The sequence below is a fragment of the Anguilla rostrata genome, chromosome 6 (genome assembly GCF_018555375.3).
Source record: "Anguilla rostrata isolate EN2019 chromosome 6, ASM1855537v3, whole genome shotgun sequence".
Classification (NCBI taxonomy): Eukaryota; Metazoa; Chordata; class Actinopteri; order Anguilliformes; family Anguillidae; genus Anguilla; species Anguilla rostrata.
In genome coordinates, this window is record NC_057938.1 from 45,867,049 (window position 1) to 45,894,504 (window position 27,456).

Here is a 27,456-nt window from a genome sequence, read left to right on the forward strand (position 1 = left end):
TGTTTTAGACAGAATTGAAATTGACAATGATTCATCGGAGAGAACAATTTAGAGATCACTTTGTGAAGGTAAATGTCTTGCTATAAGGTGCATATTCCCATATTGATAGCCGTCCAATTAATTTTAATAAATTGACATCAATGGAACACAGTACAGAACAGATTCACTGGAACGTGAAAAGTTACATTTTATCCATGAGGTCCCATCAGCTCAGAATCCTGACCTGATATTTATTTATCCTGGATTGAGTGGATGTCATCTTGCCATAAGCATTACCTTACTCTGAAATTCTAACAGATCCTATTTGCAGCAACCAAATGTAAAAATAAAGCGGCTCTATGCCTTTAAATATGTAACTGAATTCCAGGGTGTTTGCTTTATAGCAGGTACAAAAAAAGTGAACCAAGTCATTTATGTGAAAACCAGGCATGTTTTAATACATTTCAGCATGTAATTCCAGTGTGCCAGCATTGATGACATCATTATTATTCCGTTATACAAAAGTAAAAGACAGCTTTCAGAACATCCCACAGTCCCTCACACTCCAAAGCCAACACTGTTAATCTTTGCTGCAACATAAGTGGGAAAGAAGCCACACCAAATTCCTCAGTCATTGGCATCCCAAAATGCAGCATTTTTGCCATGACTCCAAACCAATGCTGAGGCCCGATCTGCCTTCACTCATCCATTTTAGTTTTTTTCAGAGACGACTCCTCTCCCTCAACAGTTTCCCCTCTCCTCTTCCTCAGACCCTTCATCTTGCGCGTCTGCAGCTTAGCCAGGTTCTGCTTCTGCATATGGAGTCGACCAAACTTGGTGCCAAAAGCATCGTGGGAAACGTTCTTTTTCTTCTTTGGCTGGGACAAAGAGAAGTTATACAAATTAAATACATTTTGTATTGTGCATATGTATATGAAAATCAGAAAATGTATCAAATGGAATCTACCGAATATCACCTTTGACTGTGGTTGAGCTGTGTGATTTCATCATGCAATGTATAATTTAGCACAAACTTAGTAGATACAGACACTGACGTACTCTGTTTTTAAGCCTATTTTTAAAAACTAATGGTGAAGTTGTACAGTAAGTGACTAAGATTCGCCCACCCACCCCCACCAAGCGTTCCCCACACAGTGGCCATGATGCACATAAAGACAAATCATCCATTTCCCTGTGAGATTACTGGCCAAAGTCCACACTGACCTAAATAGACCGACTCAATTTGGCTGACTTTCCAGAAAAAAAATTAACTCCTTTTGCCTCGGTTTTCACAAGCACCTTACTGGTTATGGGTCTAAGAAAATCCATAACTTGAATGACACCCACAGAGTTCAAGAGAGTAATGTGATCTTGAGAATCAGATTTTCGTTTTTTTGTTTTTAAATTATTCTTCCCAGCTTTATAATAATGCTGGTAACAGACCATAAATGCGGTTCATTGGTTGCAGTCTCATTCCCCCAGCCAATCAGGATTTCCATGACATCCTGAAGCATTACTGACATGCAGCGCTGCAGAAAAATAAACTCCCTGACAGTGTAATTGTCATATTTAGCATATTTCTCCTAGCTGTTTACTGTAACTTTGACCAGATTTCATACCTTTAGGGCCTTGGGTTGCCGGTGTGCAGTCTTGTATAGGTCATCAGAGGCAAGGTGTGTCCTCCTCAGGGTGAAATCAAATGACGGGCCCATCTCCTCCAGCTCAATCCTTGGTGTCCGACACCCTGACTTCTTCAACAGAACTCTGCACCAAACAAAAAACAAGACCATGATGTTTGGTTTCAACTGTAAGGAATTTAAAAATCAAACAGCAGAGGCTACCTGATACAAATAGCTAACATGTAAGAATTGATGAGGTGCAATTCAAGCATTGGTGGTAAGCTGACAATCCAGACAATCGCAAAGAGAAAGTGCCATGCAAAACAGTCTCTTTGGTCCCCAGAGGAACTGATCAATTGTGTAAAGACTGGAAGCCACTAACTACCCACTCTGAGTCTTCCATTCTCAAATGCAACAACAAAAATCATTAACTATCACGTACTGATACCATTGTATCCAGCTACCCTAATCAGTGGTTCCTAAACTCATTACCTGCTGCTGGCTGTTGGTAAACAGGAGGTCTAACACTCATTGACATGTTCCAAAGGTCAAGCAGGTAAACAGTCTATTGTACCCTTAACAGATTACATGACAGTAGAGGTCTGCCTGCATGCAAGTTTGTGTGTGTGTCCATGTGTATATTGGGGGGAGGGGGGTTGTAGCGTCTGTCCCTTCCTGTCTGCTATCTCTAATAGCATACTACCATACACATCATCCATCAATGCACCTCCCTGGGTTTGCCAACTACATCAATGCTAAATAGCAACAACAGGGCTACCTTTTAATAATTTTCCCAATATCCTTAGTGAGGGCCGAGGTAAGGTTCGCGCTCTTATTTTGGAATACTACTTTGGAAATACAGCAGGAAAACTAACACACTGGCCAGGAATTAAACATAAATAGAACTGACAGACTCACCACCAACAGCCATATATCTGTCACAGTCCCAAAATACCATGACCGGTTCAAAAGGAACAAATTTTTAAAATAAAACCTACTCTACTCTTAACTATTGCACTGACGAGTGGATAGTTTTCCATGCAGACTATGCCCGAATTCTTCACAGGCTGGACATTTGTGCAGACATGTAGGCTGATGTGTATGTCTGGTGCCATAAAGCATTTTGTTGTGCCAGCATTTCCAGTGGAGTATGGGATTGATGGAACGGACGAAGGGACGGACGGATAGATGGACAGAAGGCCATACGTGTAACTGCGCATGTAGATTTTCCCCTCGAGAGCCGTGAAGTGGAGCAGGTGTTCCAGCCCGGCCAAGCGAACAGAGGGTACGCTCGGCCCTCTGAAGAAGTCTGACAGAGGGAGAGCAGAGGTGTATTAAAGGCCCATTGCACATGTGCTTACACACACACACACACACACACACACGTATGTACGTACGTACGTACGCACGCACGCACGCACGCACGCAAAGCAAGAAACCACTATGAAAACGCACACTTTTTGACAGACATGAATCAGCGCTATTTCCATGGAACCGATGAAAAGCAGGGTAAACAGTGCATGCTGCACTCTGCACCGAGCTCACTGGAAGGTGTCCTGAAGAGCTCAATAACCTGCTTTATTTTGGAATGCGCCACTGAAGTCACTGAGAGCCTCAATTCCACTATGACCCATTTGAATGATGTTCACAGAGTTCAGTGGGACAGCCGGTTACACGTCGCTGCGAACGATGCGAACGATGCGAACGCAGTACCTGTGAGAACGCTCTGCAGGCGTTTGTACTCGTTGTCGGTGTTGAAGGCCTCCCCAGAGAACACCAACAGCGGCTTGGTACCTTCCGGGCACGTGTTCTTCTGGATTAATTAAACGACAAAAACGTTTCTGAAGGACAGGTAAAACTGCACGACCACAAACCCACAATTCCACTTATTTAACCCCTCGCCCAAAAGAAGTTACATTCTTTTCTTAAACTTTTTGTGGCAGTTTAAATGTTTTATTTACTTAACATTTTGTTCTTCTGTCCCTTATGAGTAAACACTGTTGCAGTTTTCTATTGACACATCTTTTTTTAACAGAGCAAATGTCATTTTGAATTAGATGTGGAAAAAACCAACCCTTTGATCTATCCACTGTTACCCCAAACAACCCGGCATGGACACTGTCTTGCTTAATTAGGAATTGGTTAGTAGCGATGAATCTGAATCAAATATAGGACACATCTGTCCTCTTCTCAGCGCTGAAATTGTGTGTATGTTTGTGACAACTCCAACACGCAATACACTAATGTTGGCTGCAATCTTACCTTTATTTGTTTTAGAGAAGCAAATTTCTCAATGCCAAGCTCAATCATATCCAGCACGTGGAAATCAAACATGCGACCTGAAATATGAAATCAAACAAAATGGTCAGGTTAAAAAAAGTCTAGTCTGCAGTATTCAGTAGGCTACATGTAAACAGTTACAATTAGTTATATATATATATATATATATATATGTATATATAAATAGTACATAGTTGAAAGTATTTGAATTGAAATGTGTGCTTACCAAAAATGAGGTTATTTGGTCGTTTCTTGTTGTGTGAGCCAAATAAAAACAAAGAGCAATCGGCTTTCTTGGAAAAGAATTCCTGGAGGAAGGTTAAATATATATAGATTTTTCAGTAATTTTAACATAATCTGTGCATACAGGAAAATGCATATTCATTACTAGGTATTAAATGACATATACATGTCAATATGTGCACAAAATCAGATATGCATAGATCAACCTGTCAATAGCCCAACCACAAGACAATTAATCAAAAGGCCATTGCTTAAACACTATAGTATCACACCTTAGATAATATCCTAAGTCACACAGAGAGATAAGTATAGTCATAAAATATGCCAATCATACAGGGCTGGTTATGTGAAATCACACAAAATATAAACAGTAAGAACACAATCCTTGTGATGACAAAAATGTTTATCAACATTTTATCAATGTCATTCTGCACCATTTAGTTTATAATTCAGTAAATAACAACTGTAAATAATGTCATTGTGACAGGTAAATAACAATGAATATAAAACTAAAAAACACTTAAATATTTAGGTAAATGTAGGGTTCTCTTTACTGGCTGGGTACTCACCAATGATGTCTGATCTTCAAATGGGCGTGTTATATTTTTCCTGCAAAACAAATTCCTCCTATGTCAGTAGGCGTAGCTAGCTGAAATCACCATCTCTGCTAGTGATGGACATTTTCAACAAAATGAGACTTTCCCCATTGACTTCCAAAGTGATAAAAAAATCAGGTAATCAGAAACCAGCTATGGCAAATTTGCAAAAGCAGATCTGAGAGAATAGTGTTAGCTTACTTCTCCCACTACTAACACTGTGCAAGTAATTTTCTCACATGATTTGACCAATTTAGGCAGTGTGCAGAGCTTTTGTCTTTTTTTTGTATTTTAGAATGAAACCCAGCCATCACAATCTGACTGAATAAAAGCCTGTGGGGCATACAGTGGTAAAACCTGTGAGACAGTCTATAAGAGGTGTGTAAATCAGGAGATCTTAGAAGGATTATGCTTTTCTTTTCTTTTTTAAACAATGGGGGTTCAAAAAGTATGTAGTTCACAAGTTGAACACAAACTATAGTACCTGTTAACCTGTCATTGAAAATTTTATCATTATTCCATAAACTGGGCTTGGATTCAGAGAACGCAAGCTTAAATATTGGTTGATTTAGACATGGAATTTAAAAAACGGAATTGCCAACAAATATAATTGATCAAACAGGGTATTCCATCATCAACAAAGAAATAAAAATTTTTTAAATTAATTAAAAATGGAAATTAAACTTATAAACAGGTTTGGCAACTTACTTTTTGTACATAACAGCATTTGGTTTCTTCAGGGAATACTATGAAAAAATGCATTCGTTAATGACAATTGGCCTCTTCCCCCATGAAAATCATACAATGGTCAATATTTGTAATCAACATTTGTATTTAGCATTGACTCGCAATAAAAGCGAGCCTTATTTTGTCATTACAAACAGTTGATTTTGATGTCCTGGACAAAACAGCTTGTGAAGGAAAAACAAATATGCGAGTCAAAGTTAAAAAACATTCACTGAACCCAGGCCAATATTTTAAAATAAGAAACATTTGCATAAATAACAAAGCAGTGCATACGACATACAAAACTACATTAAAAAATCCAGGAATCAAAACTCTCTCCATATTTTTGTCATAACACTTCTAACACTTACACAGAAGGCACACAGATTTCAACAGCTTGCTGACACAGAGATCTAGTAACCCAGAAAACGAGCAATGCAGAACTTCAGCTCCCGCTGATATTGGCTTGCATATTTACAGCTTTTACTCAGATCCTTACACTGATTTGGTTGGATTCGGGACCAATGTCAGAGTCTTGCGATATTTCATATAGGTCTCCGTCGCATTAGTTGTTGTAACCCATAAATCCTTACGTCTCAGCCGCCATGTTATCAGTAACATGACGGCTTCCATACTCTACAAGCTAGCTAATGCTGCCTTCTGCCGTCTTCATGTGCTCCTCGTTAGACCTTCCAAGTTCAAAAATCGTAAATATATCGTTATGCCTTCAAGTGCTCTTGTCAGAAATAAAATACAAAAAAAGCATGCACTATGTATGCAAGTTTTTTGTGACTAGTATTTTATTTACAGCACACATTTTTTTTTAATCAACATCGCATGCATTTTGGCTTGCTGACGCGTGAGAATTATGTAGTATTCTCACATATACACTTCTTGTTGACATCAGTCAGTTGGTTAGTAGCATGCTATAACCACTGGACTTGGAAGTGGGAGCTAACGAAGAGTACATGAATGCAGGATTATTAAAACTAGTGTTTAGAGTCAGTTTAGTCCTCTCCAGCTCTCCAGTTCAGAAATACCATATTACACTTTACATCGAATGATTATATATATATATATATATATATATATATACACAGATTATAGATTAGACTTAATACTAGAGAAAGAAAACAAGTGACACTTACAATATCCTTCAGGGCTTGTGTGACTGTTTCACTTGTGTTTCCACCTTTCATTATCATGGCATTTTTTACATTTTCTATTAGTTTGGCTTCTCTGCTTTGAAGAAACCTTTTGGACCGTTTGGTTTTCGGTTTCCTAAGAAGGGAAAAGAAACTATGCATCAGATACAGACTTTAAAATGAAAATGATTCGGTAAAATGTGCAGTAAACTAAAATGGGACGTTATAGACCTGTGCTTAAACCAGTGGAAGCTACCTACTCTAGTTAGACGACTAACCTGCCAATTCCTTGCCAGCAATTTTCTCATAACCATTTGCAGAATAAAATCAACATTTTGCATGTTACTTAAAGTTGGCTAATTGTGATGTGTCTGACACTGAGTGAAAACGTACATTACTGAAACATTAACGTGATACATGATGTACCATTATGGACGTCTACTGTATGCTAATTAAGCTAATGCACAGCTATCATGTGGCATCAAAACATCGATTACCTTTGAATATTTACCCATCTGAACACTGCCTCGTTATAAATTAACAGTCAAACTTACACAATTCCGTCCCGCTGTGGCATTTTGATAGATGTGTGTTGTGATACAGGTACAGCTTTATCTGTTCAGTTCCACGTGAGTTTTCCGAGGAAGATCTAATGGGAAATAAAAGGACGCATTTTAACTGCGTCACTTCCGCAATACTACCCACGTCTTCATGGTATTTCAGCAAAGATGGTCTTAAATAAAAGATATTGCGCTCACACTGGTAATAGATCAAAAATCTGACTTTTCTGGTAAATGAAATGGTTTGCTTTTCCCCATACTTCTTCTTGGGGTGCAGAACAACGTATCACATGCTAGCATATGGTTATTTTTGGCGCCAAAACCCTATCATCACCTCGTTATAGACTAAAATGAATGTTCGGTCAGTAGCCACAGAAAACCTTGATGCGATGGGACAGTTTTACCTATGTTAACTCCCACATAAAGAGTGACTGGCATACGGTAATACGCAGCAGTAGCCTAAGCTAACAATCCAGTAAAAATGCAGCGTAAGGTTACATGAGCTGGTGTTTCAGCAGCAGGTTTCACATTTTTCCCAGCAGACAAAGATCGCGTTTCTCGACACTTTTAGTCATCAGGAGTTATATCGTCATCACATCATCAAAAACTGTATATTTTACACTGAGTTCTATATCAATGTCAAATGTGAAAATATGCCCACTCGCTGTTTTATCATGGCTGCATGACTGCGGTAGCCTATTCTAGACAAGCGCTACCTGACATTAGCGAATGCCTGCAGTACGACAGCATCAGAGAGGACACAAAGAGCCATAAAGCCAAATCGTACGCGTGCAATGCCAAGTCCGCTTATATCCGTACATTGCAATACATTAAAGGTACGATTTATAGGCCTACTGTGAACAAATAACGAACACAGTTGTCAAATTATTATTTCGTGTGTTCTTTTGTACTTCCGGAAAGAACCACTAGATGTCTTCAGAGGCCAACTATTTGTCTACAATCAGTCCTTCCTTCCTTGAAAACGTATTCCCGTGGTGACAGGTTTTATACATGCAGTCAAAAATCAGAGGCCTGCTGGTTTTGAACTAAACCACACAATTGTTTTGAGGTCTTCGTTGAGATTAGTGAAAACAGCTGTTTTAGACGCGCAGATAGGATAAGGCAATTGCTCTTTGTGCCAACAGTATGGAAGCATTGCAAAAAACTTCTTGGTGCCGGTCCTCAAAGTGTAAAGGCCAGTTTACTGTTAAGCGATGTATGACCGTCGCCACCGGCGGTTATCGCATCTGACGGTCCGTCGCTAAGTCTTTTAGTTTATAGGCCTAGAGCGACGGACGATTTGACGTCGTTGCTATCAGCGTTGTGCCCAATGCTGAGATTTGAAATTTAACCCCATCTCTGGCCCAGTAGTCATGACAATATTATAGAACGTTCTCATTTCCTGTAGGCCTAATACATTTTGGCGAATTGTAAAGTCTTCTACTAGTCAAACCTTAAAATAAATACAATGGAAGAACACATATTTGTTGTGATGAGTTTGATAAACACAATGACAATGTTTGCGTACCTGTATGCTGCCGACCGGGCGGACTACCAGCACGGACACTATCCAACTTGTGACAGAAGACAGGCAAAGCCCAAATAAACACATATGACTCGTGTGATGTAAATGGATGAATACCATTTGAATGACATTTTTCTCCCTCCATGTTGACAGTGATCGCTGCTATCAGTATCCAAAAATTAAACCTGGCGGTGTCCTGCCAGCAGAAGGTAGCCATTTTGTGACCTTTATTAAATCTAAATGATTTTGATAACCAGTGGAGGTTCAGATAATCCAATTCCAGGTGATTCTAGGGACATTACAGTCAAATGTTTACAATGGTGAGCAAGGGGGCAGATCAACACGAAACCAAATCTCTTGGACACACAAGAGATTCATCATCCAAAATTATAGGCATTAATATACAGTTGGCCCATCCTTTGTAGCTATAACAACCTCGACTCTTCTGGGAAGGCTTTATACTAGATGCAGTAGCATTGCTGCAGAGTTTTGCTTCCATCCACTGAGAAGAGCATTGGTGAAGTTGGGAACTATTTGGATGATTAGGTTGCAGTTGGCTTTCCAACTGATCCCAAAGGTGTTTTGGATGCAAGAAAATAAGTAATTACAGTACCCCATGTTTGCTACATTGTTTGCTATCCTTTAAAATGCACACATTTTATAGCAGAATCAGCTAAACTAAGTGAAACCCAAATGTGTTATATATACTTAATAGACCAAAAACCGCTTGCATAAACAGAACAAATATGCACCCAGGCACCCTGCTGACAGCCTGCATGCAGGGAAATACAATTTTCTTTAATTAACTGGCCCCCGTTGTGCTGAAGCATGATTTGGACAATATTTACAAAGTTGCAAACGATTGTTATGTGGGGACAGGTCCTCTTCTAGTTTTAGTGTTGGCTTGAGCCACGCCAATATTTCAGTCAGAAATTCCACTAGTGATGAAATTAACCACAGAAAGTAAACATCTGGAATAACACACTGTGGCTGTGATGTGAAGACTGTGCTTCAGCTCATATGGACAAGTTTCAGGCAGTTAATATGTGTGCGATGCCATTAGGGTGAAATCCACACTTTAATGAATGAAAGAAAGAAGAAAGAGCAATATTTTTTATTAAAGCATCAAGCTCAGAGCACAGATATATGTAGCACATCTTGACCAACCAAAGAATAGCAAGAGAATTAAAACACCAAAGTTTCCCTTCAGTACATCCCAACACCTAATCCTGCAATGGCACCTGCCTCATTATCCCACAAGTCTTATTATACCCTTTACCCAAGAAATGCTACATGGGACTCAAGGAGAAGGTGGGGAAAGGGGGGGGAGGGGAGTTTGGGCAGGGGAGGGGGAAAAAATCCAGAGTCTTAACATCTCAATTAGAGAATAAATTGGTTTGGAACACTGGTTCAAAAACAAAAAACAGAACAGAAAAACAAAATTGGTCCGCAGCACAATTGAATCCCTTAATTTGTATATATTAAAAAAAAAAAAAAAAAAACCTACTATACAGTGGAAAAATTTGACCCTTTTTAAAAAAAACAAATGTAGCTATATTTTTTTCATATAAAAAGCCATGTTCCAAACCAATTCAACAAGACAACTCAATTAGACACTTACTTCCCAATATAGTCTAAATGACTTCATTAAAAAAACGGCCATTTTCACGTTATCTATGGATAGTGCTACTGCTCCTAAAACACAACTGCTCCTGACCTCTTTCAGGGCATCAAAATTTGCGGTGTGCGATTTGGGAAAGAACCTGGATCAAAGCAATCTCTCTGGTCAAAACTGACACCACTCCAAATGCAACAACACACATACTGGAGGGAAGATGTTCCAATAATCAGGTTAGCTTGACCCAGGCTCAAAGCACATTTTGTACTGGCTGTTATGTTGACAGAAAAGACCCCCCATTTCTTTCATTTTTGCTATACCCCATAACAGTTCTTCAGAGGAGTGTTAGGAGCTTCCTAACCCTTACAGTCACTCCCAACAAGGAAACAAGAAACACAGTGTAGTAGAAATCCAGAGTGCTGAAAGTAGTCCTGGGCCACCAGCTTTAAGTGCAGACAAGAGCTCTTCCTGCTGGCTACAGGTCCAATGGCAGAGTCTAGTCAATATCTATTTTGTGCCAGAAGTCTCACGAACATGACAGAGCGTAAAAATCTAAAGGGGACAAAAGAAATTCTTTCACAACCGAAATGAACATAGTTGAACATATTTTGGTTCACCAATTAGTTTAGGACCTGCTTTCAGCACTATCGGATGCATAATGAAAAAAAATCAACCAAATTCTCAGGGAAGCACAATCACTTATTTAATAGAACACAATACATTATCAGGATGTCTCGGTTTTTAATCTATGTTACAGCCAATAAACCCAAGAGGGGGATGAAGCACATTGATTACCTGGCACATGAGGAACAGACTGCAGCATTACAAACACTGTCAAGCAATACAGCACTAGTAGTCACATGCACGACGGTGTGACAGGATCTTTCCGTCACAGAACAAAAGGGCATTGACGCTACTCCAAAAAAAAAAAAAAAAAAAAAAAACTGCAATGGAGTCACATTTTGGACCAATTCACTGCGAAACGTCTGCTCACAATAAAATTAATAAAATGGCAGTTTATGCAACGGTTACGTGTGGAATGATCCGGGGTCACCCTGGCATGCTCAGATCGGAGGGCGTCTATTGTGCGGACACCGATTTCTGTACGGGGCGGGAAAGAGAGAGAGCGGGCGCATATTGTTTAGGGAAAGAAAAAAATGCTTTGCTGGGCAACCACTGCGCTAAGCTAAGCACAGTGTCCGATTCATTATTTCCCATTCAGGGCTGCAACGGCCGCGGCCTGGGGGAGGCTACACAGTGTCGAGCGTGGTTCTGGGGCCAGCTTGACGGTCTCGCTCTTAGCAGAGAGACCCGCGCAGCCCAGGACAACGAGCCTCCTGCTGGATGGCAGAGGGCGTTGCTGACCGACCACAGCAAACCTGAACACCCGGGTTTGCTAGGTAACATCCGACAGACACTGCAACTACAGGGTATTCTGTCCTCCCCCCCGACCCAGGGACACGTACATTCTAAAAGGCTACAGACCGTGTTCTTTCTGTAACTTTTCAATTAAATTTCTTTGGAAGTCGTGGCACAAGCTTTCTTGAAATTTCAGGTTAACCAGGTTCTCGCACAAGAGCCATTTGATTGTAGTAAAACACAAAGTTAGATGTCAGAAAGTAACATTCTATTTAATAGTTTTCTTTACATTCCTTAAAATTGTGTAATTAATAGTGTGGGTAAGCTCACTGTCCTAACGTCCAAATGAATAATCAATTGCTTGGGGAGAATAAAATTCAGACAGAGCGAACCGTGTTATACTGTATTTAGTGTTGAGAACAGCGTCACCAAAGAATGTTCCTTTGGCTTCCAAAATGTGTCTGTGGCTAAAGCATCACGCTTGAACAGCTTGGTCCTACTGATCTGCTGAGTACAAACAAAAATGTGTCTGAATCGCTTAACAGTCAGCTTCCACAGAATTGGGATTCAGAATATTCCACCTCTCGACTGCCTAAATGACTAGTACGGGACTACATTCAGTGCGAAGAGCCTTGTACATTATACCCATGGGAAAATAAATGCCACAGTTGTTTCAGTGAGGTTGGGAAAGAACCACCTAGAATGTGGACAGTGGCACTGGACATCCCAATGCTGCTGGAACAGCATAGGAAAGGCCAATGAGAAGTGTGTGTGTGCGTGTGTGTGTGTGTGTGTGTGTATGTAGAAGTACTCACATAGGGAGGGTATTAAAGTGCACTCTAAGGCTAAAAATGTATTAAGATCACAGCTACAAATGAAAAGAGCGTCATCCTTTCAGGGTCGCAAAGGGCTGTGGGTGTGGGGGGGGGGGGGGTGACCGCACAGTAAAGGCGGGTCCCATCTGAGCATGTCAGGGCCCTGGCCTAGTGGGCACGGAAGCCCTGTCTGTGGGGAATGAGGGGAGACACCTGCAGGAAAGGGCCCCAGCGATGGGCGCGCGGAGCGGGGGCGAAGATCCTCAAACGGAGCGTGTTCAATTCCTCTACATGCACTTCAAGATCACAGCAAGAGTGAGCTAGAATATCTAAACAGAGAAAAGAGCTTTCATGCAAGATATCTAAGTCGTAGATACGAGGATGCGTACGATTCAAAGTCGAGGTTAAACTAGGGCCGGGGGCACTACCAGGGCCGGTAAATTCTAAACGATGACGGCAGCGGGGCCGAGGGCTAACTGCTGAAGGGGTGGGCCGGCTGCCGGGGGGGCGGCCCCCAGGACAGACGGCTTTCTTTTTGCGCTTCTTCTTCATTTCGGCGGCTCAACTCTGCTGGTTCTGCTGGCGGTTCTTGCCGTAACTGGTGAAAACAAAATTGTAGTCGTTGAATTGGGCCAACTGGCGGTCGATGCGCTTGTAACCCTCGAGCTTCTGGGCGGAAGAAAAGACACTGCGACATTTGGAGCTCTGCGAAACACAAAAGGGGAAGGCATCGAGTCACATGATCAAACGCACCTATCGGGATACAGTCAAAGGGCAAGGGTCAAAGTGCATTTGACAAACAATGCGATTTCTGCACTGAAGTGATCGTTTACCAACCAGAAAGGATCAACGGCAAGCAAATACCTGATTGACAAAAAGCGTCGTCACGAATTTCCCTGGCTTGAAGACATCCACCACCTTCCTGATCAGATCATCGTAGGAGGTCTGAGACAGGTTGGTCTCGAAGCTAACGTAGGAGAACTCTGGCTCTGGGGTGATGTGGATCGTCCAGTAAGTTCCCTGCGGAGAATCCCAAAAACAGGACGTTTTATCCAGACTGGTAACATTTCGTACAGCCACCAGATCTGACGTTCAGAGTAAAGAAAAAAAAAAAAGAGAATCTGAGGGAAGGGGAAAGGTCAACTTACATCGGTTTTCATTCCATTCATAGAATAGCCACAAGGGTTGAACATCGTGGCATCAATCACTGAACCTGGAATCAGGTCACGGATTCCACTCATCTGAAGGAAAAGATTGAAAATTTTAGAGGAAAATCTGCGGAGGGAGGAAGACAGAATACCAACCACAAACAGCCACTGTTTTAATTCAGTAGCTATTATTGCATTAATGAACCAAAGGCTGTTCAAGCCTTAATGACAACTGCTCTATTTCTTGACTGAACATTCACCCTCATATGATGAGCACTATGAATACTTCAAAACTGAATATGTCCCATTTAAAAGTGACATCGCCAATGAACAAATCATACAGTAACGCCTCAACAAGACGTGACATCATATGATGCAAATAAAGAGTCGTACACGAGTGACATCATTTGCAGAAACACCATCTTTCATGTAGAACTGGTCCATAATCGCTGGCTCAAGGTCGCTCATCAGAATTTCCAGCGTCTGATCCGCATGCTTGTTCTCCCAGAACTCCGGCAGATCCAGAGTAAACAGGTACCTAAGGGCGAAAGAGGAAAACCCGCAATCAATACCCCCCGACAGGTACACAGAGGCTGCTCACCATCTCACCAGCATCTTAAAGAAACTGCGGCAGTTAAGCTGTGTGTGTGTGTGTGTGTGTGTGTGTGTGTGTGAGGAACTGCAGTGAACAAGGTCGTCGATGGAACCACTTACCAGCAATCAGAATTCAAACGTCCCATGCAATAGGCTGCTCCATCTGGAAAAGACGTGATCAATTCAATGAGGTTTGTGCCAGAACCTGTAGCTACTGTTCACTTACTAAGTCCATATGGAGAGCATGAGGTCATGAGGTGAAGCATGAACAGCTGATAGAACAGCTGCTTTAAGCAGTCACAGCTGGTAAAAATGAAGGCTTTCTTACTTGGGAATATCTGGCTGAGAAATTCCACTTCCTCTTGGAAGTTCCGGTGAGGGAACTCTTGATGGGTGGGCTTCATGAAGTTCTTGCGGGAATAAAAAAAATTCTGCAGAGAAGGAAAAAAATCCAGTCAGAGGAATTAAATTTGCATCGTCACTGTTGAACTGCATTTTGTCCAAACATGCTTGATTTGAAAAAGATCCAAAAGTTGAGTAATTAAAGTCGTCCGATGCTTTATATAAAACAAAACCATAAACACAAGTGCTTTTCAGAACTGTGTCCTTAGCTTATTCAGAGACTCAAAAGTATTTTTCTGTGGAAATGTCAGATGTCAACATATGATTTGTGTGTGCATGTATGTGTGTGGGTGTGTGCGTGTGCATGGGTGTGGGTGAGTGTGAGTGTGTGTGTGCGTGCGTGTGTGTGTATTACCTCAATGGTGTCAAAGCCGCAGTACTCCCTCGCCAATTCCAGCAGAGGCACCAGTGCTTGTAGTAAGAGGGTGGTTCCACATGTCTTCAAAATGAAACGTCTCTTGGAGACAAACATGCTACTCTCACTGTTGGTTGGGGAGGAGAAGATAAAGGAAAAGAATGAGGAAAAATCACCAGAACACCCATCTACAAATGTCCCTTTGTAACAACTGAATGCAAGTCTGGAATTAAGACATTTACATTTCAACCTCCCATCTACAGCAAGGTAGGACTGTATCAAAGCTGCCAACTGTCTGAGATAAGAGCCCTGCTCAGAGATAACAGCCATTCCTCACAGTGAGGAAAAAAGTAACCAGTGTAACCACGCTGCCTCATATCATAACATGCAGAAAGAAAAGCAAAACAATGAAAAAAATCGACCTTATGAACTTCCCATTTAAGTTCTCAACCTCAAGTTTAAGCTTTTTCAATATTTTAATGACAAGGTCATTGACAAAAACATTATATATTAATGGTCATTAATTATTATATTATGAGTTTCTTTTGCTGACTGATTGACACCCATTCTAAAAAGGGGAAAATACCCATCACACATATATTACAAGTCAGGGGTCAGGGTCAGTGACAACTCTACTGCAATTTAGTCAATTCAGGAAATCAACTGAAATTCTGTTGATGAATTTTAAAAAACCCCACTGTCGATTTTCAAATAATTTCTTGACGTGACTGTACAGAATTGGAATTGACCTTCCTCCTGGAACAAAACAGCTCAGTGTTCCTTCAAAACCATGCCAAAGAGAAATGGTGGACAGACAAAATGGGGATTCTCTGGGCTTCCATTTTCTGTGCCAGCTTCTACATCAAAACCTGAGAGCTGAAGACCTGAAGAGCCAACGGGTCCCAGGCACAGTGCCACAGACAGTGCGTTATAAGGACAGCAAGTCAGGGGCCAACTCATCCAAGGTTGCCGCTGGTGCTGCCAGACAGATTCTCCTAAGGCTGACTATTCCTATAATCTGTACTGATGACTCAACGGAGCCGCGGGGTGAGCCAAGGACTCCAGCTACCCTCTCCTGGGGGTCACGCCCGCCTAGGTTATCAGCAGGGCCTGCTTTCCACCAGCCCTCTTAATAAATCAAATACTTTAAGAGCGGGCATGAGGACACGGGCTGCAACCCGATGCGTTCTAGATGTAGGCTAATACTTTGGCTGGCACGGTTTTGAGGAGGCCACCAGTGAATTGGTCTTTCCTGGCCGATAAAAGAGTCAGGTGTCCTGCTCTAATCATCATATACGCCCGACTTCCTGTTAGCCTCGCCCGAGAGGGACCGCCGTCTCCAAGAGGATTGCGGTCGCATCTAATCCCTGCTCTCTAATCTGTCAGAAAAGGGAAAGGGACAAGCCGTTTAAATCGGAGAGAGCGGAGAACAAGGACGCTCACCTGAGTATATAAGCTTCCTGCTTGTCAGTTTTTGTCACACTAATGATCAAACAATGCACATTCTCCAAAAGTTTGTCCCACTCAAACCTGAAAAACACAAAGAGAAGTTTGGGTTATTGTCAGTTGCTGAAATTAATCACACACTTTCGTTTGAGGTAGAAAGGAGAACAGAATAGGTGGAAAATAACCTCCGAATACTTTCACTTCAAATTGCATGCCTTGCCATTCAACATTATTCAACATCCACTTCTTACTAGCGACAATGGAAAAAAAAAACCAGGAAGTTAACCTATACCATAATCAGTGTCCTTTAATGACTACTGTAGGAATGTAATTTAACATTGAACAGGAAACCCCCCTCAGATCCATTTCAATTCTTAAACATGTCCAAACAAACTGGTTTCGCTGAGTATGTGACATGTAGGCTAATGGAGTATGGGTACTTAAGATCGCAGTACAGGAACACAAGTTTGAATAATAGCCAAAGAATTTCATCTCGCTTATAAAGCTTATTGGTGTGTCTTAGTCATTGCCCTGCTTGCCATTTCCTGAAATTTCAGACTGCAGTAAAAAAAAAAAAAAAGAAAACACAAGCGCATTCACCAGATAGCCATTCAAATTTAAAGGCGAAACTCAAAAGCCAATGTATAGATAGTTCACAGTCAATTACTTCTAATAGACAATCATTTGAAAGATGACACTCATCTGATGAGAATACTCATTTCGAATGACCTTCATTAGACCGGAACTGAATTGCAACTAGGGTACTGTCTTGAATGCATGCATAGCAGCAGAACCAGAAATACAGGAGTGTAAGCTGACCTGCCCAAAATGCCATCAACCTCTCTGAAGTTACTTTCTTTAGCAAAACCTGAAATTTTCTATAAACCATTAACGGGGTTATTTCACTTGAGCAGAAGATTTAACCCTGGCGTCGTGGCTAGAACCTGCTCGTTTGTGCACAGAAACGGGAATTTGAGGACGACCCCTTGCGTGCTTCTGTCAGGCGGCTACCTGCCATGCGTCCCTCAAGGACAACCCTTGTGCGTGGGGAGCTGCCAAATTCCCACAAAGAAGCGAGTTTGGCTCGACCGCCTGCGCAGAACGCACCCCGTTTCACAGCCCGGGATGGACCGCACACCGCAGTGGTCAAAGCGCTCAGCCGGGAACGAGCCAAGCGCACTGCGCGCAGACAGGCAGTGGACGCCATCTTTGAAAGCAAAATTTCTAAATGGGTTACGGCCGACGGCAAGATCACCACAAAACGCCACTAAGCCGCTTCGGAGCCTGTCGCTTTCCTGGAATAGCCGCCCCTCCACCCATGTCTGAGCGCTTCTGAGGTACGCTGTGGTCAACACGAAAGCACTGCGCTGTTTAAGCAAAAAGAAACCCAAAACTACAATAACCTGGCTTCAAGCAAAAGGGAAGCTTGGTTTCCTGTGCCTGGGCCATTGGCTGCACTGCAGGGCAGCTGGTTTTTTTTGCCGAGGGCCGAAAGGCCCCGGCGTGAAGAGGTGGCGAAGAGCAACGAGGGCAGCGGGGGGAAGACGACAAAGAGCAGAGAACCTAATCCCGCACCCCTGAATAAAACATGCGCTCGCAGCACACACTGGAGCCAGAGGGAGCCTGAGCAGGAAACCAACGACCGCACAAGGGACGGCCGACCACCGGTGCTGCGCTCTTATCAAGCACTGAGTCGCAGGGGGGCGGGGGGGGTGTACGCACAGGTCAGTTTACGTTCCTCGCCTGGGCCATGAGCTTGTTCTGGGACAGGGCGTAGTAGTTCCGCGAAAAACGACACCGGGAACCTGCAACCCCTGTGGCCCGGCAACCGGAGGACACATCAGGGTCAGCCCGCCCCCTCCCCCGCCCCCTCCCCCTCCCCCTCCCACCTCACCAAGGAAACAGACACCGGTGCTATTTCTGGTGTCCAGGTGACACCCATCGGAGCACACATTCTGAGCGCGTGGCGTCAAAAGCCGGGGAGCGGCCCGTGTTGACGCAGGGCATAATTTCTGCCCGCGCATCGACGCGTTCTCAGAGGAGCTCCGTTATCACTGCTCCCGACGCTTTAACCCAGCGAGCACGATGTCGTCTGACGCCACCGTGAGGAATCCAGTAGCCCATTTGTGTCACGGATATCGCTCCAGGGTTCCTTCAGCGGTGCACAGTAGCAGTTCAGACTGGCCTTACGATGCAGTTTTCCCCGCAGTGCTTTAGAGTGAAAGTACAGGGCCTCAACTATTTTCCACCCACAACTCGACTGAGGAAAAAAAAATAAAAAATCAATAATCTCTTTATTTCTACAGAATTTTCACCGAGACCAAAGCAGTAATTAAGACGGGGCTTAAACAATACTCTAAAAGCCGCTTTCGCATGACATTGAGTGCCACCAGCTGTTAACACTTGACGTCATCCGTCCAGGAAGCCGTCGGCTCGGAAAACTAGCAGACAAGCGATAACAAGCGATATATCAGTAGCTTGTCTGCGGCAAGATGTTTTTGATATTGGAGCGCAAAAAAAAACCAAAAAAACAAAGGCTACATTTTTATTTTGAGAAGGCAGTATAATGAACTTTGTCCCATATATTTTAATGCATCGTGAGTACGTGATAAGCCCAAATTCTGTGGGTCATAACACCAATACTATCTTGGGGCAGAAGCACCAGGCTAAATTGTGAACTTGCTTTGTGAAACCAAAAATCCCAAAAATGTCAACAAACTCACTGGGCTCGTATTGTATGTGGTCAGTGACAACAGTCTCCGTAAATTAGGTTGTCAAAGAGGTATCCAGCCCTTTAAGAGTGCAAGGCCTCCTCCTTGTGCAGGCAGAACGTAAACACTAAATTGCTTTACATGCCCTTATGTTTTTTTTCAAATCGGCCACTTTAACCCACAGAACCAGACGCTGTGCACCACCATGAGGAAATCTCTCAAGCACAGAAGGAAAAAGGCACTTGAATGCCGTAATGGAGGCATCTTGACGGATGAGAGCCTGCTCTCCTGGTACGGCGCCAGTCCGCCTGGCATCGCCAGCTCCTCGACTCCGGAGCAGGGCGCCAATCTCTGCCGTGAAGGCTGGTTGGGCGTACAGCTCAGCCCTGCCCGGTCACCGAAACGGCGCTAATACTTGTGAATCAGGCGCCCTCCGGGAGTTACTTGGACATTGGCAGGTCTCCAGTCGGTGTGCTCCTCTAACACGGCCTCTCGGAACCACTAATCTACCCCAGGTTGCAAATTACCACCCGTCCTCAGTCACCCCACTGGCACCTCAGCGTCTCCTGCTGAGACAGGGTTTCAGAGAAAGCCTCAGCGGACATACGACGAGAAAATGTTTTTTTAATTCTTTTTTTATTTTTATTTCTCTCAACAGTTCCAGATTCAAGAATCTTGGGTCAGCTTACAATGTCACAAGCACAATTTCTGCCATTCGTTTTGGAATCTGCAAAAAAACGTTGAGCTTTCAGATGTTGCAATGCCTCGGTGCTTTTAGTCCCTTTCCCCCTCAACCGCAATAAGAAACTGCTGACCGTGCCCGAGTTACTGCTATGCCAACCGCACCCACACACCAGGCGCACTGCAGCTCAAGTGCGTGCGCTCATCTTATGTGTACTCACGTGCTAGTCAGCGACCATTTTAAACTCTACAATCCACGCAGATCTAGGGGATAGAGCCATCACCAATTATAGTGGCCGTCCTGCAAATGAGATGGCATTGAAACTGTCCAAGATGGTTGACAGTTGGCCTACAATGTGCTTCAACAGCAGTTTTGAACAACAAAATGGCAGAAACAACAAGCCATAAGTGTAACAGCATGGCCTACATAGCCACTGAAACTTTCAATATATAACTGTGTGCAAAGACCTATCCAATGGTAAAATATCTATTTATATCATGAATGCAGAAAATTCTGAAATTCCTTCAGTGAGAGAATTAAGAGCCTGTATGAAGCTGCTGTCAGACGTAAAATAAATATTGGTTCGGCAGTTACTAAAGGTGTACAGGCGAACAGAAAGCGTTCCGCGCTAACAAAGTACACTGAATTTGAACTCACTGCCAAGTCATCTGGTGTATGAGACAGTGACTGACGGGAAGTGGTTGTGACCATCAGCGTCCACGTGGTTCAAACATTGGCCATAAGCCTGGTTCAACTGCACAACCTCTGACGAGGAAAAACCAGCGAGTGACCTCAAAGGTGTTTTTAAAATGGCTCCAAAATGGCTGGCAGCCTTTTCAAGAACTACACTGTGTTCTTCCCCAGCCGCCTGGCAAACAACACACCCTTGGCAACATTAATAGCACTGCTCACAATATCCCCACTAAGGAGCCAAATAAAATTAATTACGTTTCACATAGCTTCCATGTTTGTATTGTTAAGTCGAAGACATCAAGTTATTTAGCATCAAGGTATTTACGCTACATAGCAAACGGAGTTATCCAGAGATGGTTACACAGCCTCCAGTTTAAATGATAGCCAATACCTTTCTATGACTGAATACTTGCTAAACTACATTGTAAGCATACTTCAGGAGAATACAGTGGAAGTCCTCACAGGGAAATTGAACTTGAAAGTTGTCAATCACTGGCGCTGCCTATAAAAAATATATATAAAGCTCCTATAAAGCTTTAAATGCTTATAAAGAGCCACCTAAAAGCATGAGCTTGAAAGGGGATTCAATTCACAATGATAATTAAAGCACATGAAACTAACTGCACAGTATGGTACGGGTTGGGGTTTGCTAATTAGCACAACACATAAACAGGCATATGTGAGGCAAAGTTTCAAGCATTTAAAAGGTAATTACACCCTAGATCACTTTTATAAAGCGGCAAATGTGTTTGTGTTTTATAATGACACATTTTAATCCATGCCATTATTTCAACATTTCTGAAATGATATCATCTGGCTGAAAAAACTGGTAGAAAACATCTTGGTGCTTTGCTCTAAAGTTTGAAAACTTTGGCCCCGCCCAAATCGTGATGTCAGAGTACTTCTTTGGAGGTACTACTCCGTTAAGTAGATATCAATCAAGACATGGAGTGGGGAAAATTGTTTCCGCCCAGAAATTCTTCCATTTACTTCTTAAGATGAAACACTGCTGGCACCTGATTGGTTAGACTGGTTTCGGCCCAATGTTTTCAAACCTGAGAAACATGGCGGCCTGTTCATGAACTCCACCTAAACAATCCACTAACATATGATTCAGAAAACACTTGCTTTGAGAAACAGGCTATGCAATTGCTGGATCGTCATTCAAATTTGATCTGCAATGCCTAGTTTGACAATTTGATCTGAGTTTCATGAACCAGGCACTGTACAAATTAATTTGCATAGAGAATACTTTTTTCAGATGAGGACACACCTACTCCACCAAACTCTCCAGGATGCATTTTTGTTTTATGGCCAGGCTGAAACAGTGAGTGCCATTACTCTTTGAAGCATTCTATGCGCTAACTCAACATCTTACAAATCCAGTCAAACCAGACCTCTGAATACCACTTGGTGAGAAATTATGTTCATATGCTCAAAGTTTGAAATTTGTATTCGTACTGCATGACAACTATTGTAAAAAGCCAATTGTTTTTGGAAAGATTATAAGGTAGAGCCTTTTCTTGGATTTCATGTCACATTCCACAAAATTGGTTTGAATTTTGTCAGCACTATATTTAAAAAACCAGCTGTCCAACTATTAAAATACCCATCAGCCAATTTTACATCAGAAAAACAAGTTCTGTACACACAAGTTTTGTGTCCACATGTAAGAGGATATGGCAAGTGAGCATAAAAAAATTCCTCAAAAACATTTTAAGGATTTCAAAAGTTGTTTTCTCTAATTCATTTTCAATCCTTTAAATGGTAAATTAAAAAGATCTAATTTTTTAACAGTTAAAAGGTACAGACCTTATGAACACAACAGTAATACACTTGCGGATAGTTCGCTTTAAGGTCAACCATTTGAAGCATCTTGGAGAGATACTAGAGCTTTTACTTCTGCAGCTTGGGGGTAGCCATTGCAATTTAACCTTGTTAAAGAAATGTTATTAAGCCACACATAACCATAGCTCCATTATAAACCACCATCGCATGTCATCCCAGTATTTCAGTGCTTTTACAGGTCAACCCAAAGTGCACTGCTCCATTGTGTTTGCAAACAAAAGCATCCACTTTTTAAATATGAATAACAAAAAGCAATTTCTATTTGTAACAGAAATGAGACATTCTTAAAGGGGTGAGCGATCAAGAATGGAAACCTATATTTAACTCGCTAGATTGTCTAATGCAGTCAGTCAAATCAAGTGTTATGATAGAGAGCACAGTCTGCTCACATGAGTGTGTGTATGTGCGTTTCCTGTCGTGCAGAGCTAGTGGAGTTTTTAGTTTGGTTTCGATTCGGTTTAGGAAAATAATCACAGCTTTTTAATTTTTTTTTTTTTTTTATTTTTTTTTTTAAGAAATATGAATGTACCATAAAATAATGACATTTGAAATATTCAAAGGCTCCAGTGTTGTGGCAGCATATCACAACAAATTACTTTTATCAATTATTATCACTTCAGTCTTTAACAATATAAATGAATTTCAGGTATGTATATTTCTTTTTTTATTTGTAGACTTCATAATTTATCTCCCTTATCATAGACTATTTGCTCTGGAAGGAAAGAGATTTTCTCCTTGGCAGGTGAATTTTCACCAGCCTACCGTCTTCATAGGTCCTCGTGAGACACGTTAGCCAGTTAACTAGTAACGTTCACAAAATCATTAGACCAATTTTGAGGCAGATAACATTCTGCTGAATACAAACGACCGGTTTGTTAGAAGTGTGCTGTTAGTTACAGTCGCAAAGTAGCCTACAAATACACAATTTGGTCCAGCTTCAATATCAATCCTGTTGTGTGCATACTGGGTTCCACGCTTCTGAATTGTTATGCCACCTGTGCATCTGCAGGCACAATGGATTGTGGTTATTGCACCTATTGCAATGCTTATTTCTGTGAACGGTGTTGTGTAGCACACCCGGCTTGGAGAAAAACACTGTTTACCCACCAAATTGAAACTATTCGAATAAACCAAACAGCCGCTGATCAATTAAGCAGTGTAGTGTTTATTAATTTTCCAGCACTAGTTTCCTCACTTCCTTTCCCTGTGACATTCATTTGTAAGCTTTGATAAGTAACAAAAGGGTTGCTGGGAGGCTCTGCCATTTCATACAGCCACTGTTTGCATATGTAAATAACAGTAGCCTACTTACTACTTGCAGTACGAGTATGACTTACAGCAACCTGACAACTGAGCGCAGATCACAGCTTACAGCAAGGTAAAACAAAGTGTTCTGATTGTTTCTAAGTGAATTTAGTGTGTGTGATAAGTAACCATAATATAACTCTGCTGGAATCTTTTATCGTTGTTAAAACTATTTTGTAACAGTTTATGTGCAAATTAAGTGTAATCTTGGTCTACATTTTTAATGCTTTCCCACTGCTTCAAACAACAATGAAAATCCCTGTGCAGCATATACAGTAAAATACTGCTGCATGCCCACGGTCCGAAATAATCAGTGAATTTAGTACGTTAGTGTCAGTGGAAAATATTGCTGTCAGTCAGACTGAATAATTACTTAGCAACAGTTAGTTCATCAACGGATGATTGCAGTTGTGCAATCGGTCCAACCATTTGACACAGGGCTTGCTGCAAATGCTTTCGAATCTTGTTGGCAAAGGACTGAAGTACATGCAAGAAAATAGTGGTGACAAACTGGCGGCCCTACTTATGAAAATAACTGCCGAAGGGTTTTCATTTTTGTCCTATGTAGGGGAAATCCATAATCTTAAAAACATGTATTCCACAATACTGAAACCCACAATCGACATTACATAAAAATACAACTTTAAAAAAAAAAAAAAAAACGTGTTTTGCCGTCCTCAGACTTTAATCATGTCAAAAATTGAAATACCTAAACTTTTTTCTGCCGCTTCTCAGAAGAGCCAAGAAGGTAATGCTAGTAATTTAGCGACGATGCATTACCTTTTTAACTACACAGTGGTCTGATGAGATCACAAAACAGATCTCTAACATCAAATGTTTCACTTATGATTATCCTAGCCATCCAACTACGAAATAAAATAACGTTAATGGTCTTATACAGTGAACTCGTTAGTTGGTAGAAACAAGCTTCATAGCCAATACATATCAGTACCTCGAAACCAATACGTTAATGAGTTGCAGAAAAAAAATGTGGCAAGGGATCAATAAACAGGCTCAGGTCCAATTCAAAATGACACGTGGTATATCAAATTACTTGTCTGATTGTACGGTGGTTCCTTTTATGGTCATTCGTTATTTTCCATAGTCACCGCTTGTTTTAGGAAGACGATTTTTACGACAGTTTCACCAATAAACCAACAAGTAAACTAGTACATTATATGTGTACGGGTTAACATCAATATTACGGCTTACATTAAACACCAGAAGCGTAAGTTACGTAACTGGGTTATATGGTCAGATATTGTACCTAGCAATCTACTTCCCCAGGACTGCAGTGACAGTAAATCTTGAAAATGTAATGGATTGTCAATGCGGCATTTCATCTGGTGCCATCGACGGCAGTAGCTAGCTAGCTAGCTAGAAGCCCACTTGAAAGAGCGCCGTGTTCATGCAGAACCACATGCTTGGGCCACATGCGTCACGCAGATGGACAAACGGAAAATTAGCTATAACCATGTCGCAACCTCGAAATATATATGATATATCTACACGACAATATTCACTTAAAATAAATTACTAATATGCTGTGAAAAGTTTTTGGCAATGCGCAGATCGGCGATTACTCAGCAAGCAACAAAATTAGTACGCAGTAACTGTGGCGTATTGCTGGCTTGCGTGTGCTCAAATTCGCAAGCTAACTTAGGTTAGCTGGGTAAGTGTAGATTCTCCCACTCAACCGTTCAATATGACATAACGCACAGGCTATCGTTAGCTGTGACGAACTTAAGGAATCCGATAACATTCGCGTAGTCATGGTTAACTCGCTAATAATCGAAAATATATTAATAATAACAGCTAGAAAAGCGACACAGCTAATGTAACAAGCTAATACTAATAGCTGAATAGCTGACAGGCTTCAGCTGAATGGGTGACAGTAAACAGTCTCTATGAATGGGTAGCTAAGTTGTAGAGCTTGCGTTTCCAGTTAATACTAGACAGGTCTACCAAGCTAGCACCTGCATCTTGTATTGTTTTTCGCTGCGTTGCCTAGTCAACGTTGGCGTTAATATTGCCAAGGTAGCCAGCAAGGTAGCTTGTTAGCCTTAATACTGCCTGGTCACCACGGCGTGGCACAAAAGTGTAGCTATTAAGCTAATGCTAGCCAAGGCTTGTCAATTAAAAATTTAGCATTACCCTGAAGCGATAATAAGCCACCTAAACCTGGGTCACAAAACTGCCGACATCTCTAGCTATAAATAATGTAAGATCACCAACCTTGGGATGTTGCGGAGGTCCCCTGTTCCTTTGGTCTCATCCTGCCGGGAGAACCACACCTCCAACAGCTTCTCGGTCCCTTCGAAGAAGTGTGCACCGTTCTCTTCCATCGTGAGGCAACAGACACCAACAACAGAAAATACACGCTGTTTGTGTTTCAGCTTTATCAATCCTTGCTTGATTGCTATAACTTAATGTTTTAGTACAGTCCTTTTGCAGTTCAGGTGTAGTTCTTGGGTTTACCGTCTTCCCTTTTGCAGAGAATACCGTTGAGCGAGCGCTAGCTAATATCGCCGGCCATACTGTGTAAAGCCAAGATGCAAGGCAGCGCAGCAGTTTTATTACCTTCCCGGAAACGTCATCCTCGGTTTTAAACCTATCATAGTTTCCGACTTTAAATGGTAAGTGCTGATTGGCTGAAATGACTGTCACTAACATTTTGATGGCTTGAATTTCATTTCGGTTGTCGCTGGAAGCCACACTACGCAGCTGGTGATGTAAACCCATAGCTAGAGAGCTAGGTACACACTTTACATTTAGAATTTACATTTTTTTATTGTTTTTGTTATTAAGGTTCCACTGCGAAGCAGGTGATACACATTGTAATATCTGAAATTCCTGTTATTGTGATTTTTCCCCTCTTCTATTTTGTTCAATAACCTGGGCAAACATTGTTAACTTCTGTTCATTCTGGCATGCAGACAGTCCTGGCGACGCATAACCTGGACAAAAGAAATGGCATGAGTAGGCCATTAGGGGGCGCTAATCTGGTCCAAACGTCAGCCTCAGTACTGCAATCACACTCATCGTAGAATTGTCAAACTTGGTACATCCTTGGGGTGGGTCCCAATACTCGAAAAATGCACCCTCCTTTCATCCACTACCACCTCGTCTCCTCTGTGCCCCTGAAACTGATCTTTGTGTCCTCCCTCCCAAAAGCGTCCCATTATTGAAGAAGATGAGCAAAGTGCACAGAACTATATTGGCAAGGTGGCTTAAAACTCCCCTCCTTTCCTCCACATGCTTCTAGGTAGGAGATGAGTGGTAGAGGGGGAGTGGAGCAGAGTAGGTGAGTAGAGAAAGTAATGGGACGCACCCAAGGTATCTCCTCATGGTTGTCATTTTTACCTCTAGGACTCATAAGCTGTGCCTAAATTTTTTGCCGCCATTTTGAATTTTTTTACAATGCCTTCAAAAGACACTTTCTCATGAACCATAAGCCCAAATGAAGCCATATTTGGTATGTGTTGTCAGTAAATGTGTCTGAATACAGTTTGTAAAAAAATAGTGATTGGTTAAAAAAATAAAGGCAATAGTTTATGAGCCTTTCAGACTCCACTTTCAATTGGAGTCTGAAAGGCTCATCAGTTTGAAATTCATGATATTCATCTGTATTGTAACCAATTAGAGCTCCACCAAGTAAGAAGTTAGTTTCAAAGACGACAAAAGACAACATTTAAATCTGTGACTGGCATCTTTACATTGTTCACAAAATGTCCCCCCTCAGTGCCATTTGTCCTGGAATTGTAACACTTGGTACATAGGTTTATCTCCTTATACTCCACATTTTTG

The 27,456-nt window shown here is 41.8% G+C and overlaps 2 protein-coding genes across 2 annotated transcripts; both read right to left on the bottom strand.

Annotated features, from left to right (window-relative positions):
* Positions 1-410: 410 nt before the first annotated feature.
* On the bottom strand, positions 411-7,787 carry rpf2 (ribosome production factor 2 homolog). The gene is made up of 11 exons (XM_064340004.1): positions 7,647-7,787; positions 7,143-7,237; positions 6,592-6,724; positions 5,426-5,463; positions 4,691-4,730; positions 4,105-4,186; positions 3,861-3,937; positions 3,312-3,411; positions 2,805-2,907; positions 1,599-1,743; positions 411-857 (listed from the first exon to the last, which is right to left on the bottom strand). Exons 2-11 carry the CDS (start codon positions 7,163-7,165, stop codon positions 678-680), a joined length of 921 nt encoding a protein of 306 aa, XP_064196074.1. The 5' UTR covers positions 7,166-7,237; positions 7,647-7,787; the 3' UTR covers positions 411-677.
* Positions 7,788-9,781: 1,994 nt separating this feature from the next.
* On the bottom strand, positions 9,782-26,206 carry amd1 (adenosylmethionine decarboxylase 1). Its single transcript, XM_064340005.1, has 9 exons — positions 25,885-26,206; positions 16,408-16,494; positions 14,965-15,091; positions 14,536-14,638; positions 14,328-14,370; positions 14,007-14,151; positions 13,614-13,706; positions 13,330-13,485; positions 9,782-13,170 (listed from the first exon to the last, which is right to left on the bottom strand). The coding sequence occupies exons 1-9, from the start codon at positions 25,992-25,994 to the stop codon at positions 13,027-13,029; spliced, it is 1,008 nt and encodes a 335-aa protein (XP_064196075.1). The 5' UTR covers positions 25,995-26,206; the 3' UTR covers positions 9,782-13,026.
* Positions 26,207-27,456: the final 1,250 nt, after the last annotated feature.